Source organism: Zootermopsis nevadensis, unplaced genomic scaffold (genome assembly GCF_977971745.1).
Source record: "Zootermopsis nevadensis isolate Lab colony 2312 unplaced genomic scaffold, Znev_1.0 Znev_ptg000020l, whole genome shotgun sequence".
Lineage (NCBI taxonomy): Eukaryota > Metazoa > Arthropoda > Insecta > Blattodea > Termopsidae > Zootermopsis > Zootermopsis nevadensis.
In genome coordinates, this window is record NW_028259152.1 from 12,014,975 (window position 1) to 12,038,917 (window position 23,943).

At 35.5% G+C, this 23,943-nt stretch overlaps 1 protein-coding gene across 4 annotated transcripts; it reads right to left on the reverse strand.

The window, feature by feature from the left end:
* Positions 1-1,691: 1,691 nt before the first annotated feature.
* LOC147873300 (uncharacterized) lies at positions 1,692-18,858 on the reverse strand. Of its 4 annotated transcripts, XR_015535915.1 has the most exons (9): positions 18,501-18,820; positions 17,552-17,670; positions 15,348-15,464; positions 13,814-13,960; positions 9,891-10,009; positions 7,687-7,803; positions 6,139-6,285; positions 2,216-2,334; positions 1,692-1,806 (listed from the first exon to the last, which is right to left on the reverse strand). XR_015535915.1 is itself a non-coding variant. In XM_087351769.1 (4 exons), exons 1-4 carry the CDS (start codon positions 18,569-18,571, stop codon positions 16,247-16,249), a joined length of 273 nt encoding a protein of 90 aa, XP_087207895.1. In that variant the 5' UTR covers positions 18,572-18,858; the 3' UTR covers positions 15,563-16,246. The 4 variants fall into 4 exon arrangements, 1 of the variants encoding a protein (XP_087207895.1); XR_015535916.1 differs by lacking the exons at positions 1,692-1,806; positions 2,216-2,334; positions 6,139-6,285; positions 7,687-7,803 and adding an exon at positions 7,902-8,598; XR_015535917.1 differs by lacking the exons at positions 1,692-1,806; positions 2,216-2,334; positions 6,139-6,285; positions 7,687-7,803 and adding an exon at positions 8,611-9,481 and having other exon boundaries at positions 18,501-18,809.
* Between the last annotated feature and the right edge of the window lie 5,085 nt (positions 18,859-23,943).

Here is a 23,943-nt window from a genome sequence, read left to right on the forward strand (position 1 = left end):
ATATTTATTACCTTATAATGTGCAAAGTTCAAAATTGGGTGCACTTCTAACAGGAATAAATCGATCACCACCGATCGGAGTCTTGGATCTTTTGCCTGATGCTGGTGTTGTTGAATATGAACAAGCACCTGTTAAAATACAGAAAATGGTTAAAATACTATTTAACAATAATGTACACATAAACTACAGACTCCCAAATAAATAAAATATGAAAAGACATCAAGTATACATTTCACTGACACATTTAATATTTATTTTAATTTGTCATCTATTATGAATCTTACAGGAATCACCTTTTATCGGCCACACAAAAACCCACAGCCAATTAACTGGCTTGCCAATTTGTAAATAACACACACCAATCAACAGCATATTTGTCATACCACCATTAATCCTTTGGCCACTACTTGCAGGACATCCCCTGTTAGCACAGACCTTACCTCATAGTTTTGCCCAAGATATTCCATGATGGCAATGGACCCTCCTCTGACTTTATCACCAAAATATTGTGTCAGCCATCCACTTAGTCTCTCTAATACAAAATGTTATTTTCCATGACCTTTACTTTTACGTGATAAGTCTCACAAAAGGATGTACACTTGTGTTGTCTGCAATAGCTCAGCTGGAAGTGTGTTTACCTATAGTACAGGTGACAAGGGTCAAATTCCCCACGAAATATCCTTCAAATCATCACGTCTATAAATGTTTTGGAAGTCATAAATTGTTATTTATTTTTTATCCCTTTGTATTTATTTATTTTCTTTCTTCATTCACATTTGTGAACGAGAGTGCAGTTAATTCCTCAATGTGTTACGTCCATAATTCAGTTATTACATAGTAACACCTTTTCAGAGTATCTGATTATCAATCTAACTGCTAGCTTTCATATTCTTATGCAAAAGCAGTTTATTTAATTCTTGTATCTGTAAAATAAATTAAAGCATTTATCACAGAAATTTGTAAACTCTCTGTAACTATAATAAAATGAGGAAATCTGAAAAACACAAAAACACAATTGTTCTTAAAAAAAAAATCAAATACATATGAGGAGATGCTTAAATTTCTGCAAATTCTTGATTCCTGGTGACAACAGACTAATAATGACAAGTACTTAGGTGAAGAAAATTATGTCTACATGTTCAATGAAATAATACTGCTAAAATGTACACCACAATGAGTATTTTTATAAACAAGTTAAAAACTACATTGCAATGTTGCAGGATTGTCAGGTTCTCATTGCAGTTATTTATGAACTATCTAATAAGGAAGACTAAAAAAAGGAACACACTCATACAAAACCAATCACAAGCACCTGTTTCCATAATTACAAGGTCTGCATAGTATGCTGCCATATCAATAGCATTATGTGAAGTTTGAAGTAACAATCTGAAAATGCAAATGCAGCAAGCAGGCAAGCATTTGTTTGATGTTTGTGATGTCACAAATGTTTTGTGTTTCTGTTGCATTTAAAATAATCACCATCCACAACCAAGTCATCCTAGTGTAACATGCTTGATACTATCCTCACAGTGCATCATATAAAGCTTCTCTGTTATAAAATACTGGTGTACTTTTGACCTTTCACACTGAGAAACCAAATGTACACCTCTCATTCTTGAATTTTAATGAAAGAACAGAGAAAGAAAATTTGCAAACACATAAGAAAATAAATTAAATTTGAGTTTCCAAAGCCACTGTAGACTTGATGATTGTAAAAGCCTGATGGAGAATCAAACCTGAGTTGCCTGCACCATAGCCAAACAACTGCTACAAACTGAGATATGGCAAGCAATGCAGGGATGCCTTCTGAAATAACAGTAAAGCAAGAGGAAAATAAAACTGTGTTTTTCAAAGAACTTGTAAAGTATCAACAAATATGTTGGCCAAGAAGTCACAGGAGGGGCCAGAGCAATACTGAAAAACAGGAGCCAAAACTGGTGGGTATCAACTGACCAGATGTCCTTGTAAGAGTATGTTAACTTGACTAGAAGGTAGTGCATAAAGAGATTATTTTGATATCAATTAGAATCTACTGAAAACCCCAATTTCACATTATACAAAACTAATGCCCTCTTTCTCAGTAACACAGAGAATGAAGAAAAGATTACTATTGCCAAGGAAATAGCAGATTTGGACAGAGAAGTAAATAGGTTTCTCGTCCTAATGAAACATGTATGTTACAAGTTATAAACATATATATGTATATATATTTTACCAGCTGTTTCTTGTGTTGCAATGCATTTCCCTGTCACATTCAACTTGTTTGGAGTCTTCGATAAGCTTGCATTATATGAAGTAGAAGCTGTTTTCTTGGATATATTCAGGCTCGTCTTGCTAATTAAAAGAAAATAAGTGTCATTATCAAAGTTTCATAAACTGAAATTACTTACCCTCTTAAGAATTACAAGAAAAAAATTATGAAAAATTAAATCAGCTTTGCACTATAGTCACAATTGTTGAAACAAAGGATTCATGCAATATGAAATAAAGCTTAGAATATCTTCATTCTGCATTGAACTGAAAGAAGGAGCACACATTTTTTAAAAGTTCCATTTAAGCTATGAAACATACTCCAATTTAACATACTGAATCATCTCCACAGACCACAAGAATCATTGCTTTCAGCCCTGTCACAAATACAATTAAACAAAACTTCTATCAGCACTGCAAACAATGTTACTGTACACTCACACCATATTCTATGTTTAACTGAACACCACATAGAATTACCAGCCATCTCATAGGTTCCATTCTGAGAGATCAGATTCCATTTTTATTGCAATGAGGTTGATTTTTTTCATAAATGTTATAAATTGCTACAATAAGTTGACTGGGTATATTACATGCCTTTAAAATTTCCATTAGCTTGTTCCTGTTAACTGTGTCAGCAGGAAAGCTTTCTTCAAAAATTCGTAACTTGTTTAAAAATGTGTCAAACTTTAAATCAACATGATATATTGATCCTCACTTTTCACTTCACAGAAAAGTTTTACAATAATTTATTAGTTTTGCTTGGCTTAATATAATCTCAATTTCCTATGACAACTGTTCAGCAATTATTAAATTCAGGATGCCTTCATAAGAAACCGTTTAAATGTGAAATTTCTGAAACCTTCAACTATACAGACTCGTTTAAACTATCTTAAATACCACAAAGAGCAAACCTTAAATCGGAGACCTCAGGAAACTCCTTCTGCCACAGCGGAATCAGACTTTTGCTTATTGCATCGTCCATTCTAACACAGTTCTTTAATTCATTAGCGAAAACAAACTGCAATTCGGTAGAAGGATGTATAGATACAATTGAAAAATAATGAGAATACTTGACTACACTATATTTCGATCCGCAGATTTCAAATTCGTCTGTAGTACACACAATATGCTCAAAACATGCACCTCACACAGACTGAATTTCAAATCTGATGCTTTTATGTTTTTTCCGGTCTACAATGTGCCCAACATATAAGATGTAAACGGCGTTACCAGTGCAGGTATCTTACGTGTTTGGAGGGTATGACCAGAGATCACCTAATACCGTAATACATGTGTATTACAGCCTTTGCCTATTTGCTTGTTGCAGGTTATACAGCGTTCAGCGCAAAAATAATTTATACAGCGCTTAAAAAAAGGAGTAAAGCTGTCCCTCTATGTGCCATGTAGGCGCTTTAGCAAAATATAAATCACTTAATACTTTTTTGCTACCTATGAACCTACGGAAAATCGATACTGTGGGCACTGGGTCAGTGTACAGCTGAAACAATAAAATTATCCCAGATGACCACTGCAAATACAAGTTAAATTCAGCGGAACGCAGTAGCTAATAAACATACCTACACATTATGAAATATTGTTATACAATGATTATTTTACCAAAATGCAAGAATTTGGTTGTTTTATTACTCTGACAACATAAGCAACATGAAAGATAAAATTTCACTAATGTTTACAAGAGTATGTATTTGATGTATGAGAAATAAATAAAAATATGCACAATATCCCATACTAAACAGTCAAGTCCTACTTAAACAATATATATCACTCTATAACATCATTACCAAGATTTTGGTGCTATATTCACATTTGCAGATGTATGTACGTAAATGAGTAATTTGTCACCTTCTGCTTGAACTTATTACATCTTAAATAGTATCTTTGAATTCCTTCTGTTTCTAACATCTAAACTAACTAAAACTAGTATTGTTAGACACAATACTCCAAAATCAGCTTTACTGCTGCATCAACTGAAGATGTTATGAAGCGTCAATGAAAGACTGCCAATTCTTAAAAAAATGGTGCTTTGCATTAAACACCAAATGCATGTGGCACATTAATGGGCTGAGGATGAGAAAAAATAATAACCAGTAGTAGGGAAGGATTCAAGTCAGATACCTGTCATATATGAAGCAGATGCCATGTGATGCAAAGATTAGTACTTAACAGTGAAGGAAAAATTGTAAAATATCACAGCAAAACAATGTTTGATATCTACTGCTTATAGATGAGAACTTGAATTCCATTTTTATTGGGTTTGAATTTTTAATGCCACCAATATGTATCTAGGTATAGCGGATTTAATTAATTTATAAAATTACAAAGAGTGGGTAGTGTATTCCAGACTCCATTTTGGAGTACACATATTGTCAAAATACATTCCTTGCAACTTTCAATATTTCACCAGCCTTGATGGTCAACATTATTGCAGATACAAAACTATTACATACTGACAGAGACAATGACTACAGATCCATTAGAGCTCCCAGGGAAATACTCAGCACACACACTAGCACAACAGAGAAACGAGGGAAGATCCTACGGGGGGATATCTTGCTATACCGATCCTAAGTTACGCCAGGTGACCCTCAGACACAGCGAGTTAAAACAGACACTGTAAACATCCTAGTCATGTATTTCAAACTCCATACAGACATAGAAACAATAATGAGCGCAACATCACTAATAGATCCTGAAGATCCAGTAATAATAGCAGGAGATTTCAACTGCTGAATAGATAAGGCCACACAAAGGAGCAAACTGCAAGTCGAAGCTCTCGAAGAAGAAGGCTTTAGGCTAATAAGCAATGCAGAGTAAAAAACATATCTCACACCCAATGGAAGCAGCACGATAGACATCATATTCTGCAGAGGAAACAACATGCGTGTAAGACAACAAACAGTGGACTACTTGTCTAGCCTAGCGCCACTCAGAGAACACGTCCCAGTCATCGCCACCTTCGACATGCAAACTAATGCAATGTCAGTCCATCGGAAAAGAGCCACAAAAGTATCGAGAAAGCTTGATTTGCAAGTCCTAAAAGATGCAAGAGAGGAAATGGAGTCAACTAGCCATACAGAGCAGAACTCAACTTTAGAACTATTTATAAGCTTAACAAATTGTTTATAAAAAATAGATAGCATAAATAATTTTTATATTCGTCACACATGTTGACAGAACATCAAGACAAATTTATTTCTTGGAAAAACTACATTTAATAAAATATTTAGAAACAGTTTTAAAATCAGATTATAACTTGTAGTTATAGCAGAATTTCTCAAGTGATTTACAAGATGCCCATTAATTTTCAGAACACATTGTTCAAATAACAGCTACTTTTAAAACACAGTAGTTGAACATTTATATTACAGGGTGAACCAAACTTTTTAGATAGAAGCCACATTTTACTTTTGGTTACACTCTAAATGCAGCTCTAAAATATTTCAATTTGAAGACATTATTAGATTAACTTGTTTAACTGTAACTTGTAAGTGCTAAATACCTGTTAATGAATGCAGAAATTCTCTGGCTAACAAAAAACTGATCTAAAAATAAATACTGATAAAACTAAATACACGAGCAATCTAGCCCTATAAAACAAGCAACAAATCACCTGAAAATGATCCAGAATTGAAGTGTCTGTAAACAACACACACATATGAGATTCCTGACACAAATAAGAAAATGTTATGTGTTATTTGCAGTTTCCAACATGCTACTTTGGGTTTTACTATATGTGCTGACCTTCCACATCGTATCACTAATTCTCTTAGTTGGCAAGCAGTAAGAGTAACAATCGTTGTGGTGAGGCAATCACCTATGAAATACCTGTTGTACTACAGTGAAACAGAAAACTAGAAAACTTACATCAGGCCTTCCTGGTGCTTTGTTCTTGTATGACAGAAGCCTCATATTTCTAACATCTCCGCCAAACAGATACTCTGACATGAAGCGCTGATATCCTTTCTGTGAAAGGCTTATCAATTCATCATCTGGTTGTTGTTCCTGGGTCACCTGACAAGAAATCACATCAACTTCATATAAGTTCAATTTAGTTAAAATTACATTATAAATATAAAATAACAGTTAACTCTCCACAGCCAAATTTTGACCCCCCCCCCACCCCCCCCTCCCCAAGCTTGAACCAAATTTTTCTTTGTTATTCTGACACACACTGACATGAATAATGAACGTAACTTTTGTAGGTAGTTACCCACTTCTCAGAGCAATGTATCATGCCACATTCCTCAAAATTGCTTGTACCACATACAAGACAACATTTTGAACAGTCCCTATATACTACAGAAATACAGTAGAACCCCTCTAGCTGGACACTTTTAATTGGAACCGGCGGACATCCTATAATTTTACATTGCCACAATACTCTATATCTTGGACACCCCTTTATCCTGGAACTTGGTAACCCCTTTTGTTGTAAGTTGGACAGGTTCATGCACTTAGCTTCAATGCTTTTATGGGAAACGTTTACAGCTAGTATTTTGTTGTTTTGAATTTATGACTTATGTATGTCTTCTACCTGAGGATTACCTTATGGTTGAAGGTGTGAGACATTGAGCACATCATTGGAATGCAGTGAAAGTGTATAGTTATTCTTTTGTTGAACCCTTTACTGGAGTTTTAACTATATCAGTACTGTGCTTGCAACTGAGTTAAACAGTGTTAACAGAAATTGGAATGGTATGCTTTCGCTCATAATCAACAAGGAATGGTTGAAACTTTATTCGGATTGTGACGAAAATTCGAAAGGGGATGGCAAATTGCAAGATAAAAGCAAAACAGCAGTGTCTTGTGATGGACTTTTTTACAATAAATAAGTGACATCATATGTTGAGCTACTGCCATAAGTACAATTAAAAAAAATACATTCTGAACATTTGTGCAACCATGAGAGTGGGTTTCAAAAGATTATTATTATTGGCATTAAAAATTATTCTTAATTCAAGCAAGCCTACTGTAGTTAGATTATGTAAGTAAATAGGTTACACTGTCTGTAAACATAAAGTATTGGTGTCCTTCACTTTTAGCTTATCCATGCAAGTTTAATTTAATGAAAACAAAATTTGTAAAAAACTAATTTACCCTTTTGATTTTTCTTATCAATAATTTCCTTTTTGGGAAGGGCTCCATAATACTTTACAATTACCACATTGTAATTACACCACAATTTGAAAGGACAATTTCCTCCTTTCCCTCTATCCTGGACACCTCTGTAAGTTGGACACATTATCGTGGAACCGCAAGTGTCCAAGTTAGAGAGGTTTTACTGTACCAGGAAACATCACGTGTTTAGTGACTCAACACAGTTTTCAAACATTTCACATATCATGATGTAATCTCTCAAGGTCCACAACCATTACAACCTGCATGTTTCACAAACACCAACATATTTATTACCTTATAATGTGCAAAGTTCAAAATTGGGTGCACTTCTAACAGGAATAAATCGATCACCACCGATCGGAGTCTTGGATCTTTTGCCTGATGCTGGTGTTGTTGAATATGAACAAGCACCTGTTAAAATACAGAAAATGGTTAAAATACTATTTAACAATAATGTACACATAAACTACAGACTCCCAAATAAATAAAATATGAAAAGACATCAAGTATACATTTCACTGACACATTTAATATTTATTTTAATTTGTCATCTATTATGAATCTTACAGGAATCACCTTTTATCGGCCACACAAAAACCCACAGCCAATTAACTGGCTTGCCAATTTGTAAATAACACACACCAATCAACAGCATATTTGTCATACCACCATTAATCCTTTGGCCACTACTTGCAGGACATCCCCTGTTAGCACAGACCTTACCTCATAGTTTTGCCCAAGATATTCCATGATGGCAATGGACCCTCCTCTGACTTTATCACCAAAATATTGTGTCAGCCATCCACTTAGTCTCTCTAATACAAAATGTTATTTTCCATGACCTTTACTTTTACGTGATAAGTCTCACAAAAGGATGTACACTTGTGTTGTCTGCAATAGCTCAGCTGGAAGTGTGTTTACCTATAGTACAGGTGACAAGGGTCAAATTCCCCACGAAATATCCTTCAAATCATCACGTCTATAAATGTTTTGGAAGTCATAAATTGTTATTTATTTTTTATCCCTTTGTATTTATTTATTTTCTTTCTTCATTCACATTTGTGAACGAGAGTGCAGTTAATTCCTCAATGTGTTACGTCCATAATTCAGTTATTACATAGTAACACCTTTTCAGAGTATCTGATTATCAATCTAACTGCTAGCTTTCATATTCTTATGCAAAAGCAGTTTATTTAATTCTTGTATCTGTAAAATAAATTAAAGCATTTATCACAGAAATTTGTAAACTCTCTGTAACTATAATAAAATGAGGAAATCTGAAAAACACAAAAACACAATTGTTCTTAAAAAAAAAATCAAATACATATGAGGAGATGCTTAAATTTCTGCAAATTCTTGATTCCTGGTGACAACAGACTAATAATGACAAGTACTTAGGTGAAGAAAATTATGTCTACATGTTCAATGAAATAATACTGCTAAAATGTACACCACAATGAGTATTTTTATAAACAAGTTAAAAACTACATTGCAATGTTGCAGGATTGTCAGGTTCTCATTGCAGTTATTTATGAACTATCTAATAAGGAAGACTAAAAAAAGGAACACACTCATACAAAACCAATCACAAGCACCTGTTTCCATAATTACAAGGTCTGCATAGTATGCTGCCATATCAATAGCATTATGTGAAGTTTGAAGTAACAATCTGAAAATGCAAATGCAGCAAGCAGGCAAGCATTTGTTTGATGTTTGTGATGTCACAAATGTTTTGTGTTTCTGTTGCATTTAAAATAATCACCATCCACAACCAAGTCATCCTAGTGTAACATGCTTGATACTATCCTCACAGTGCATCATATAAAGCTTCTCTGTTATAAAATACTGGTGTACTTTTGACCTTTCACACTGAGAAACCAAATGTACACCTCTCATTCTTGAATTTTAATGAAAGAACAGAGAAAGAAAATTTGCAAACACATAAGAAAATAAATTAAATTTGAGTTCCCAAAGCCACTGTAGACTTGATGATTGTAAAAGCCTGATGGAGAATCAAACCTGAGTTGCCTGCACCATAGCCAAACAACTGCTACAAACTGAGATATGGCAAGCAATGCAGGGATGCCTTCTGAAATAACAGTAAAGCAAGAGGAAAATAAAACTGTGTTTTTCAAAGAACTTGTAAAGTATCAACAAATATGTTGGCCAAGAAGTCACAGGAGGGGCCAGAGCAATACTGAAAAACAGGAGCCAAAACTGGTGGGTATCAACTGACCAGATGTCCTTGTAAGAGTATGTTAACTTGACTAGAAGGTAGTGCATAAAGAGATTATTTTGATATCAATTAGAATCTACTGAAAACCCCAATTTCACATTATACAAAACTAATGCCCTCTTTCTCAGTAACACAGAGAATGAAGAAAAGATTACTATTGCCAAGGAAATAGCAGATTTGGACAGAGAAGTAAATAGGTTTCTCGTCCTAATGAAACATGTATGTTACAAGTTATAAACATATATATGTATATATATTTTACCAGCTGTTTCTTGTGTTGCAATGCATTTCCCTGTCACATTCAACTTGTTTGGAGTCTTCGATAAGCTTGCATTATATGAAGTAGAAGCTGTTTTCTTGGATATATTCAGGCTCGTCTTGCTAATTAAAAGAAAATAAGTGTCATTATCAAAGTTTCATAAACTGAAATTACTTACCCTCTTAAGAATTACAAGAAAAAAATTATGAAAAATTAAATCAGCTTTGCACTATAGTCACAATTGTTGAAACAAAGGATTCATGCAATATGAAATAAAGCTTAGAATATCTTCATTCTGCATTGAACTGAAAGAAGGAGCACACATTTTTTAAAAGTTCCATTTAAGCTATGAAACATACTCCAATTTAACATACTGAATCATCTCCACAGACCACAAGAATCATTGCTTTCAGCCCTGTCACAAATACAATTAAACAAAACTTCTATCAGCACTGCAAACAATGTTACTGTACACTCACACCATATTCTATGTTTAACTGAACACCACATAGAATTACCAGCCATCTCATAGGTTCCATTCTGAGAGATCAGATTCCATTTTTATTGCAATGAGGTTGATTTTTTTCATAAATGTTATAAATTGCTACAATAAGTTGACTGGGTATATTACATGCCTTTAAAATTTCCATTAGCTTGTTCCTGTTAACTGTGTCAGCAGGAAAGCTTTCTTCAAAAATTCGTAACTTGTTTAAAAATGTGTCAAACTTTAAATCAACATGATATATTGATCCTCACTTTTCACTTCACAGAAAAGTTTTACAATAATTTATTAGTTTTGCTTGGCTTAATATAATCTCAATTTCCTATGACAACTGTTCAGCAATTATTAAATTCAGGATGCCTTCATAAGAAACCGTTTAAATGTGAAATTTCTGAAACCTTCAACTATACAGACTCGTTTAAACTATCTTAAATACCACAAAGAGCAAACCTTAAATCGGAGACCTCAGGAAACTCCTTCTGCCACAGCGGAATCAGACTTTTGCTTATTGCATCGTCCATTCTAACACAGTTCTTTAATTCATTAGCGAAAACAAACTGCAATTCGGTAGAAGGATGTATAGATACAATTGAAAAATAATGAGAATACTTGACTACACTATATTTCGATCCGCAGATTTCAAATTCGTCTGTAGTACACACAATATGCTCAAAACATGCACCTCACACAGACTGAATTTCAAATCTGATGCTTTTATGTTTTTTCCGGTCTACAATGTGCCCAACATATAAGATGTAAACGGCGTTACCAGTGCAGGTATCTTACGTGTTTGGAGGGTATGACCAGAGATCACCTAATACCGTAATACATGTGTATTACAGCCTTTGCCTATTTGCTTGTTGCAGGTTATACAGCGTTCAGCGCAAAAATAATTTATACAGCGCTTAAAAAAAGGAGTAAAGCTGTCCCTCTATGTGCCATGTAGGCGCTTTAGCAAAATATAAATCACTTAATACTTTTTTGCTACCTATGAACCTACGGAAAATCGATACTGTGGGCACTGGGTCAGTGTACAGCTGAAACAATAAAATTATCCCAGATGACCACTGCAAATACAAGTTAAATTCAGCGGAACGCAGTAGCTAGTAAACATACCTACACATTATGAAATATTGTTATACAATGATTATTTTACCAAAATGCAAGAATTTGGTTGTTTTATTACTCTGACAACATAAGCAACATGAAAGATAAAATTTCACTAATGTTTACAAGAGTATGTATTTGATGTATGAGAAATAAATAAAAATATGCACAATATCCCATACTAAACAGTCAAGTCCTACTTAAACAATATATATCACTCTATAACATCATTACCAAGATTTTGGTGCTATATTCACATTTGCAGATGTATGTACGTAAATGAGTAATTTGTCACCTTCTGCTTGAACTTATTACATCTTAAATAGTATCTTTGAATTCCTTCTGTTTCTAACATCTAAACTAACTAAAACTAGTATTGTTAGACACAATACTCCAAAATCAGCTTTACTGCTGCATCAACTGAAGATGTTATGAAGCGTCAATGAAAGACTGCCAATTCTTAAAAAAATGGTGCTTTGCATTAAACACCAAATGCATGTGGCACATTAATGGGCTGAGGATGAGAAAAAATAATAACCAGTAGTAGGGAAGGATTCAAGTCAGATACCTGTCATATATGAAGCAGATGCCATGTGATGCAAAGATTAGTACTTAACAGTGAAGGAAAAATTGTAAAATATCACAGCAAAACAATGTTTGATATCTACTGCTTATAGATGAGAACTTGAATTCCATTTTTATTGGGTTTGAATTTTTAATGCCACCAATATGTATCTAGGTATAGCGGATTTAATTAATTTATAAAATTACAAAGAGTGGGTAGTGTATTCCAGACTCCATTTTGGAGTACACATATTGTCAAAATACATTCCTTGCAACTTTCAATATTTCACCAGCCTTGATGGTCAACATTAATGCAGATACAAAACTATTACATACTGACAGAGACAATGACTACAGATCCATTAGAGCTCCCAGGGAAATACTCAGCACACACACTAGCACAACAGAGAAACGAGGGAAGATCCTACGGGGGGATATCTTGCTATACCGATCCTAAGTTACGCCAGGTGACCCTCAGACACAGCGAGTTAAAACAGACACTGTAAACATCCTAGTCATGTATTTCAAACTCCATACAGACATAGAAACAATAATGAGCGCAACATCACTAATAGATCCTGAAGATCCAGTAATAATAGCAGGAGATTTCAACTGCTGAATAGATAAGGCCACACAAAGGAGCAAACTGCAAGTCGAAGCTCTCGAAGAAGAAGGCTTTAGGCTAATAAGCAATGCAGAGTAAAAAACATATCTCACACCCAATGGAAGCAGCACGATAGACATCATATTCTGCAGAGGAAACAACATGCGTGTAAGACAACAAACAGTGGACTACTTGTCTAGCCTAGCGCCACTCAGAGAACACGTCCCAGTCATCGCCACCTTCGACATGCAAACTAATGCAATGTCAGTCCATCGGAAAAGAGCCACAAAAGTATCGAGAAAGCTTGATTTGCAAGTCCTAAAAGATGCAAGAGAGGAAATGGAGTCAACTAGCCATACAGAGCAGAACTCAACTTTAGAACTATTTATAAGCTTAACAAATTGTTTATAAAAAATAGATAGCATAAATAATTTTTATATTCGTCACACATGTTGACAGAACATCAAGACAAATTTATTTCTTGGAAAAACTACATTTAATAAAATATTTAGAAACAGTTTTAAAATCAGATTATAACTTGTAGTTATAGCAGAATTTCTCAAGTGATTTACAAGATGCCCATTAATTTTCAGAACACATTGTTCAAATAACAGCTACTTTTAAAACACAGTAGTTGAACATTTATATTACAGGGTGAACCAAACTTTTTAGATAGAAGCCACATTTTACTTTTGGTTACACTCTAAATGCAGCTCTAAAATATTTCAATTTGAAGACATTATTAGATTAACTTGTTTAACTGTAACTTGTAAGTGCTAAATACCTGTTAATGAATGCAGAAATTCTCTGGCTAACAAAAAACTGATCTAAAAATAAATACTGATAAAACTAAATACACGAGCAATCTAGCCCTATAAAACAAGCAACAAATCACCTGAAAATGATCCAGAATTGAAGTGTCTGTAAACAACACACACATATGAGATTCCTGACACAAATAAGAAAATGTTATGTGTTATTTGCAGTTTCCAACATGCTACTTTGGGTTTTACTATATGTGCTGATCTTCCACATCATATCACTAATTCTCTTAGTTGGCAAGCAGTAAGAGTAACAATCGTTGTGGTGAGGCAATCACCTATGAAATACCTGTTGTACTACAGTGAAACAGAAAACTAGAAAACTTACATCAGGCCTTCCTGGTGCTTTGTTCTTGTATGACAGAAGCCTCATATTTCTAACATCTCCGCCAAACAGATACTCTGACATGAAGCGCTGATATCCTTTCTGTGAAAGGCTTATCAATTCATCATCTGGTTGTTGTTCCTGGGTCACCTGACAAGAAATCACATCAACTTCATATAAGTTCAATTTAGTTAAAATTACATTATAAATATAAAATAACAGTTAACTCTCCACAGCCAAATTTTGACCCCCCCCCCCCCACCCCCCCCTCCCCAAGCTTGAACCAAATTTTTCTTTGTTATTCTGACACACACTGACATGAATAATGAACGTAACTTTTGTAGGTAGTTACCCACTTCTCAGAGCAATGTATCATGCCACATTCCTCAAAATTGCTTGTACCACATACAAGACAACATTTTGAACAGTCCCTATATACTACAGAAATACAGTAGAACCCCTCTAGCTGGACACTTTTAATTGGAACCGGCGGACATCCTATAATTTTACATTGCCACAATACTCTATATCTTGGACACCCCTTTATCCTGGAACTTGGTAACCCCTTTTGTTGTAAGTTGGACAGGTTCATGCACTTAGCTTCAATGCTTTTATGGGAAACGTTTACAGCTAGTATTTTGTTGTTTTGAATTTATGACTTATGTATGTCTTCTACCTGAGGATTACCTTATGGTTGAAGGTGTGAGACATTGAGCACATCATTGGAATGCAGTGAAAGTGTATAGTTATTCTTTTGTTGAACCCTTTACTGGAGTTTTAACTATATCAGTACTGTGCTTGCAACTGAGTTAAACAGTGTTAACAGAAATTGGAATGGTATGCTTTCGCTCATAATCAACAAGGAATGGTTGAAACTTTATTCGGATTGTGACGAAAATTCGAAAGGGGATGGCAAATTGCAAGATAAAAGCAAAACAGCAGTGTCTTGTGATGGACTTTTTTACAATAAATAAGTGACATCATATGTTGAGCTACTGCCATAAGTACAATTAAAAAAAATACATTCTGAACATTTGTGCAACCATGAGAGTGGGTTTCAAAAGATTATTATTATTGGCATTAAAAATTATTCTTAATTCAAGCAAGCCTACTGTAGTTAGATTATGTAAGTAAATAGGTTACACTGTCTGTAAACATAAAGTATTGGTGTCCTTCACTTTTAGCTTATCCATGCAAGTTTAATTTAATGAAAACAAAATTTGTAAAAAACTAATTTACCCTTTTGATTTTTCTTATCAATAATTTCCATAATACTTTACAATTACCACATTGTAATTACACCACAATTTGAAAGGACAATTTCCTCCTTTCCCTCTATCCTGGACACCTCTGTAAGTTGGACACATTATCGTGGAACCGCAAGTGTCCAAGTTAGAGAGGTTTTACTGTACCAGGAAACATCACGTGTTTAGTGACTCAACACAGTTTTCAAACATTTCACATATCATGATGTAATCTCTCAAGGTCCACAACCATTACAACCTGCATGTTTCACAAACACCAACATATTTATTACCTTATAATGTGCAAAGTTCAAAATTGGGTGCACTTCTAACAGGAATAAATCGATCACCACCGATCGGAGTCTTGGATCTTTTGCCTGATGCTGGTGTTGTTGAATATGAACAAGCACCTGTTAAAATACAGAAAATGGTTAAAATACTATTTAACAATAATGTACACATAAACTACAGACTCCCAAATAAATAAAATATGAAAAGACATCAAGTATACATTTCACTGACACATTTAATATTTATTTTAATTTGTCATCTATTATGAATCTTACAGGAATCACCTTTTATCGGCCACACAAAAACCCACAGCCAATTAACTGGCTTGCCAATTTGTAAATAACACACACCAATCAACAGCATATTTGTCATACCACCATTAATCCTTTGGCCACTACTTGCAGGACATCCCCTGTTAGCACAGACCTTACCTCATAGTTTTGCCCAAGATATTCCATGATGGCAATGGACCCTCCTCTGACTTTATCACCAAAATATTGTGTCAGCCATCCACTTAGTCTCTCTAATACAAAATGTTATTTTCCATGACCTTTACTTTTACGTGATAAGTCTCACAAAAGGATGTACACTTGTGTTGTCTGCAATAGCTCAGCTGGAAGTGTGTTTACCTATAGTACAGGTGACAAGGGTCAAATTCCCCACGAAATATCCTTCAAATCATCACGTCTATAAATGTTTTGGAAGTCATAAATTGTTATTTATTTTTTATCCCTTTGTATTTATTTATTTTCTTTCTTCATTCACATTTGTGAACGAGAGTGCAGTTAATTCCTCAATGTGTTACGTCCATAATTCAGTTATTACATAGTAACACCTTTTCAGAGTATCTGATTATCAATCTAACTGCTAGCTTTCATATTCTTATGCAAAAGCAGTTTATTTAATTCTTGTATCTGTAAAATAAATTAAAGCATTTATCACAGAAATTTGTAAACTCTCTGTAACTATAATAAAATGAGGAAATGTGAAAAACACAAAAACACAATTGTTCTTAAAAAAAAAATCAAATACATATGAGGAGATGCTTAAATTTCTGCAAATTCTTGATTCCTGGTGACAACAGACTAATAATGACAAGTACTTAGGTGAAGAAAATTATGTCTACATGTTCAATGAAATAATACTGCTAAAATGTACACCACAATGAGTATTTTTATAAACAAGTTAAAAACTACATTGCAATGTTGCAGGATTGTCAGGTTCTCATTGCAGTTATTTATGAACTATCTAATAAGGAAGACTAAAAAAAGGAACACACTCATACAAAACCAATCACAAGCACCTGTTTCCATAATTACAAGGTCTGCATAGTATGCTGCCATATCAATAGCATTATGTGAAGTTTGAAGTAACAATCTGAAAATGCAAATGCAGCAAGCAGGCAAGCATTTGTTTGATGTTTGTGATGTCACAAATGTTTTGTGTTTCTGTTGCATTTAAAATAATCACCATCCACAACCAAGTCATCCTAGTGTAACATGCTTGATACTATCCTCACAGTGCATCATATAAAGCTTCTCTGTTATAAAATACTGGTGTACTTTTGACCTTTCACACTGAGAAACCAAATGTACACCTCTCATTCTTGAATTTTAATGAAAGAACAGAGAAAGAAAATTTGCAAACACATAAGAAAATAAATTAAATTTGAGTTCCCAAAGCCACTGTAGACTTGATGATTGTAAAAGCCTGATGGAGAATCAAACCTGAGTTGCCTGCACCATAGCCAAACAACTGCTACAAACTGAGATATGGCAAGCAATGCAGGGATGCCTTCTGAAATAACAGTAAAGCAAGAGGAAAATAAAACTGTGTTTTTCAAAGAACTTGTAAAGTATCAACAAATATGTTGGCCAAGAAGTCACAGGAGGGGCCAGAGCAATACTGAAAAACAGGAGCCAAAACTGGTGGGTATCAACTGACCAGATGTCCTTGTAAGAGTATGTTAACTTGACTAGAAGGTAGTGCATAAAGAGATTATTTTGATATCAATTAGAATCTACTGAAAACCCCAATTTCACATTATACAAAACTAATGCCCTCTTTCTCAGTAACACAGAGAATGAAGAAAAGATTACTATTGCCAAGGAAATAGCAGATTTGGACAGAGAAGTAAATAGGTTTCTCGTCCTAATGAAACATGTATGTTACAAGTTATAAACATATATATGTATATATATTTTACCAGCTGTTTCTTGTGTTGCAATGCATTTCCCTGTCACATTCAACTTGTTTGGAGTCTTCGATAAGCTTGCATTATATGAAGTAGAAGCTGTTTTCTTGGATATATTCAGGCTCGTCTTGCTAATTAAAAGAAAATAAGTGTCATTATCAAAGTTTCATAAACTGAAATTACTTACCCTCTTAAGAATTACAAGAAAAAAATTATGAAAAATTAAATCAGCTTTGCACTATAGTCACAATTGTTGAAACAAAGGATTCATGCAATATGAAATAAAGCTTAGAATATCTTCATTCTGCATTGAACTGAAAGAAGGAGCACACATTTTTTAAAAGTTCCATTTAAGCTATGAAACATACTCCAATTTAACATACTGAATCATCTCCACAGACCACAAGAATCATTGCTTTCAGCCCTGTCACAAATACAATTAAACAAAACTTCTATCAGCACTGCAAACAATGTTACTGTACACTCACACCATATTCTATGTTTAACTGAACACCACATAGAATTACCAGCCATCTCATAGGTTCCATTCTGAGAGATCAGATTCCATTTTTATTGCAATGAGGTTGATTTTTTTCATAAATGTTATAAATTGCTACAATAAGTTGACTGGGTATATTACATGCCTTTAAAATTTCCATTAGCTTGTTCCTGTTAACTGTGTCAGCAGGAAAGCTTTCTTCAAAAATTCGTAACTTGTTTAAAAATGTGTCAAACTTTAAATCAACATGATATATTGATCCTCACTTTTCACTTCACAGAAAAGTTTTACAATAATTTATTAGTTTTGCTTGGCTTAATATAATCTCAATTTCCTATGACAACTGTTCAGCAATTATTAAATTCAGGATGCCTTCATAAGAAACCGTTTAAATGTGAAATTTCTGAAACCTTCAACTATACAGACTCGTTTAAACTATCTTAAATACCACAAAGAGCAAACCTTAAATCGGAGACCTCAGGAAACTCCTTCTGCCACAGCGGAATCAGACTTTTGCTTATTGCATCGTCCATTCTAACACAGTTCTTTAATTCATTAGCGAAAACAAACTGCAATTCGGTAGAAGGATGTATAGATACAATTGAAAAATAATGAGAATACTTGACTACACTATATTTCGATCCGCAGATTTCAAATTCGTCTGTAGTACACACAATATGCTCAAAACATGCACCTCACACAGACTGAATTTCAAATCTGATGCTTTTATGTTTTTTCCGGTCTACAATGTGCCCAACATATAAGATGTAAACGGCGTTACCAGTGCAGGTATCTTACGTGTTTGGAGGGTATGACCAGAGATCACCTAATACCGTAATACATGTGTAATTACAGCCTTTGCCTATTTGCTTGTTGCAGGTTATACAGCGTTCAGCGCAAAAATAATTTATACAGCGCTTAAAAAAAGGAGTAAAGCTGTCCCTCTATGTGCCATGTAGGCGCTTTAGCAAAATATAAATCACTTAATACTTTTTTGCTACCTATGAACCTACGGAAAATCGATACTGTGGGCACTGGGTCAGTGTACAGCTGAAACAATAAAATTATCCCAGATGACCACTGCAAATACAAGTTAAATTCAGCGGAACGCAGTAGCTAATAAACATACCTACACATTATGAAATATTGTTATACAATGATTATTTTACCAAAATGCAAGAATTTGGTTGTTTTATTACTCTGACAACATAAGCAACATGAAAGATAAAATTTCACTAATGTTTACAAGAGTATGTATTTGATGTATGAGAAATAAATAAAAATATGCACAATATCCCATACTAAACAGTCAAGTCCTACTTAAACAATATATATCACTCTATAACATCATTACCAAGATTTTGGTGCTATATTCACATTTGCAGATGTATGTACGTAAATGAGTAATTTGTCACCTTCTGCTTGAACTTATTACATCTTAAATAGTATCTTTGAATTCCTTCTGTTTCTAACATCTAAACTAACTAAAACTAGTATTGTTAGACACAATACTCCAAAATCAGCTTTACTGCTGCATCAACTGAAGATGTTATGAAGCGTCAATGAAAGACTGCCAATTCTTAAAAAAATGGTGCTTTGCATTAAACACCAAATGCATGTGGCACATTAATGGGCTGAGGATGAGAAAAAATAATAACCAGTAGTAGGGAAGGATTCAAGTCAGATACCTGTCATATATGAAGCAGATGCCATGTGATGCAAAGATTAGTACTTAACAGTGAAGGAAAAATTGTAAAATATCACAGCAAAACAATGTTTGATATCTACTGCTTATAGATGAGAACTTGAATTCCATTTTTATTGGGTTTGAATTTTTAATGCCACCAATATGTATCTAGGTATAGCGGATTTAATTAATTTATAAAATTACAAAGAGTGGGTAGTGTATTCCAGACTCCATTTTGGAGTACACATATTGTCAAAATACATTCCTTGCAACTTTCAATATTTCACCAGCCTTGATGGTCAACATTATTGCAGATACAAAACTATTACATACTGACAGAGACAATGACTACAGATCCATTAGAGCTCCCAGGGAAATACTCAGCACACACACTAGCACAACAGAGAAACGAGGGAAGATCCTACGGGGGGATATCTTGCTATACCGATCCTAAGTTACGCCAGGTGACCCTCAGACACAGCGAGTTAAAACAGACACTGTAAACATCCTAGTCATGTATTTCAAACTCCATACAGACATAGAAACAATAATGAGCGCAACATCACTAATAGATCCTGAAGATCCAGTAATAATAGCAGGAGATTTCAACTGCTGAATAGATAAGGCCACACAAAGGAGCAAACTGCAAGTCGAAGCTCTCGAAGAAGAAGGCTTTAGGCTAATAAGCAATGCAGAGCAAAAAACATATCACACCCAATGGAAGCAGCACGATAGACATCATATTCTGCAGAGGAAACAACATGCGTGTAAGACAACAAACAGTGGACTACTTGTCTAGCCTAGCGCCACTCAGAGAACACGTCCCAGTCATCGCCACCTTCGACATGCAAACTAATGCAATGTCAGTCCATCGGAAAAGAGCCACAAAAGTATCGAGAAAGCTTGATTTGCAAGTCCTAAAAGATGCAAGAGAGGAAATGGAGTCAACTAGCCATACAGAGCAGTGTTACAAAAGCAACTAAACTGATACAACAGCTACTCCAATCCGCAATAATCCCTGTCAAGAAAAGACAAGTAAAGCCATGGTTCGATGCGCACTGTTACAGAAAAAGACGTATTACTCTACAAGCTTTACACCAAACAAAACTGTCAGGACTCTCCCAAGACTTAGGGACATACTCGATGGCAAGGAACCAGTACAAAATCCTTCTTCAGGATAAAAGGAACACTTATATGGAAAATGAAGAACTGAAACTAGCAGCAGCAGCCGTCATTGACCTTTTCGTGGCGCTGAGACAAAGGAAAGTACCAATACTGCCCACCATCCAGATGGAGACTTGGCAAACACACTTCACAGACATTCTGAACCCGACTGGAGAAAATCGAGCCTATCCCACACTGCCACCATCAATAACAAGGACATACAGACCAATCTCCACAAAAGAGATTACTGAAACAGTAGCAGGTCTCAAAAGAAATAAGGCAGCTGGTCCAGATGGCATCTTCAATGAGCACATCATTGTCTCCTGCCCGCTACTCATAGAAACTTGGGAAGCCCTCTTCAACCAGTGCCTGAAACTTGGTGAGCTGCCAGATCCCTGGGGAGTGTCAAATATTAAAATGCTATACAAAGGCAAGGGTGCCACTGACGACTCCAACTCGTACAGGGGGATACCCTAGAAAATAGCTCATTCAAACTGCTGACAACCATACTAACGAATAGAATCACGAAAATAGCGGATCCACATATCCCTCAACAGCAGTTGGGTTTAGAAGAGGCCGCTCCTGCCTACAAGCAATAGAAAACCTGCTAAACGATATCAAGGAGGCTCTTCCAACCCCAAGTACTACACAATTTTCATTGACTAAACAAAAGCCTTCGACAGTGTGAATAGGCAGATACTCGCTGGAAAAGATAGGACTGGATAAAAGCACATCCATCCTAATCCACAACATCCTGACCCACAACCTAATCAGAAACGACGACACCGTAACGACATCAAAAGAAATCGTATAAACCAAAGGGGTATTACAAGGGGATCCAGTAAGCCCACTCTTATTCAACATTGCCACGGCCGACATCACGAAAGTATGTCTACCCGCAACGTCGCTATATACCTGTGCTGACGATATGGACCTAGGCTCGACGAATAAAAGTGACTTGCAGGAAACATTCAACCGACTAATAACCTGGGCGGAACAAAACAGGTTACAAATCAACCAAGAAAAGACGGTACCGATGGTATTCAGTAGGGGCAGAAGGAAGACTGCGGAAGACACAGTCTACTTCAAACAGGAACCATTGAAAGTCACTAATGCATTTAAGTACCTTGGAGTAACACTGTAGACTACAACGAAGTCCTACGGATCCACATTAAGGAGAGAGCTATCGTAGCTACCAAAGGGATGCTCGAAATAGAAAATCTAAGACAATTTAGCATTGAAACCGCTGTAAGACTATTCGAAGCTAAAATTGTCCTACTGCTAACCTATGGAATCGAAGTCGCATGGCCCAACCTAAGTCTGAAAGACGTAAAATCACTGGAAAACGTCAAGGCACGATTCGTGAAAATTACTCTTGAAATTTCAAAATTAGCGCCATCAAGACTGGCCTACGAGGTAGCGAAGGAAACGTTCCAGATGGAAGACCTGTGTTACAGACTACTACTGCCATATACGGAAAACTCGCCGCGACTGTTTGAAGAGAGGAAGTGGAAATGAGAGAATATATGGCTGGATTTCTACACCACAAGCGCGATGACCGACAATAACAATATCGTTCCAAGTACAAATTGCAGATCACATCGACATCCAATGAACTTACCAGTTCAGAGGAATGTTTAGACCAGACGAGATTACAGACTTGAGATCCAGTGTCCACACACTGCTTTGGTTGTCCTGTGAGTGTGTTCCAGAAACGAATACACCGATCAGCCGCGCCTCCACCACTAGCCAAGAGTCCATGATGTTGTGGGGACCAGGCAATAGGTGTAAAACAAAATTTATTTGAGTATATTGCTACATTGTGTGTACATGATCAGTATGGTAAAAGATACTGCATAAAATATTAACATAAACAATGAGAACAGAGAAGGCAAAGATGAGAAATGTGAAGAAATTTACTTTGCAAATTGTAAATGCTGCATAGAACAGTGAAATCAGTGACATCCAAAGAATATGAGCACCATGTTGGAGAAACCATGAACTTGTATCAGTTATATTACGCTCTTCTCAATTTTCCGTTCCAGCACTCAATTATGAATCATGTGAAGTAGCAAATACTATACACAGTATAGGGAAACGAAATAAATTTTCATAATTTTTTTTTTTTTTTGGGGGGGGGGTTGTGTGTGTGTATGGAGATGATCTGGAGTATTTCAATTAATGCTCAAGGCATGGTATTATGGCATTCCACAAAATTTGCTCCTATTGTTTTCAATCACTATCTTTTTGGAAACATGAACCAAAGCATAACATTCTTTTTATTTACATTTGGAATATATCCACAAAAATGGTGTCATAAATAAATGTGATTGTTTTTTGCAGCAAACACTGCACAAACATGTGACAATATAATAACAATAATTACTTACTTCATAGAATGAGTCGGGATAGTCAGTATAGTGACTAGCTACGGGCTGGATGGCCGGGGCTCGATTCCCGACGGGGGCAGAGGATTTTTCCTCTAGCCACTGCTTCCAGACTGGCTCTGGGGCCCACCCAGCCTCCTCTACAATGGGTACCGGGGTCCTTTCCCGCGGGTAAAGATGGCGGGGCGTGATGCTGACCACTCATCCCCATCTAGTGCCGAGGTCAAGGAAGAGAGGAGCTATACCTCCACTCACCCCAAAAGCCTACACGGCGTATAGTGGGACAAACTTTACTTTTACTCACTTCATAGAATCTTATTTTAATCTGTCACAAATGTGGATGATAAACGCAATGATTTCTACCTTTCACTGCTGCCAAATGCTGAGCGTAAGTCTGCACAGGTGAGTCAGAATGGAGATTCCAAATATTGAGGCGATTCTCATTGCCACCAGATGCCAGGCTCTGCTTGTCTGGAGACCACTTCAAGCCGCAAACAATGGATATTTATGGTAATTGAAATTGATGATAATAATTTTAAAACATATTTTTCAGCTCTAACTATAATAACAATAATTGATGTGTTGTTCTGACCTTGGTGAAGATGTTGATGCTGTTCTTCTGGGTCGTGATGCGATGCGGAGTTGAACTGTCTTTATCTTCAGAGCT

What these genes read in the sequence shown, in the direction of transcription:
- LOC147873300 (XM_087351769.1), bottom strand. Translation starts at nt 18,571, where the DNA reads ATGGACGATGCAATAAGCAAAAGTCTGATTCCGCTGTGGCAGAAGGAG. An exon ending in CCTGAGGTCTCCGATTTAAG is followed by an intron (nt 17,671 to 18,500) that starts GTTTGCTCTTTG and finishes TCTTTTAATTAG; the next exon opens with CAAGACGAGCCTGAATATAT. An exon ending in TGCAACACAAGAAACAGCTG is followed by an intron (nt 17,143 to 17,551) that starts GTAAAATATATA and finishes CTGTTATTTCAG; the next exon opens with AAGGCATCCCTGCATTGCTT.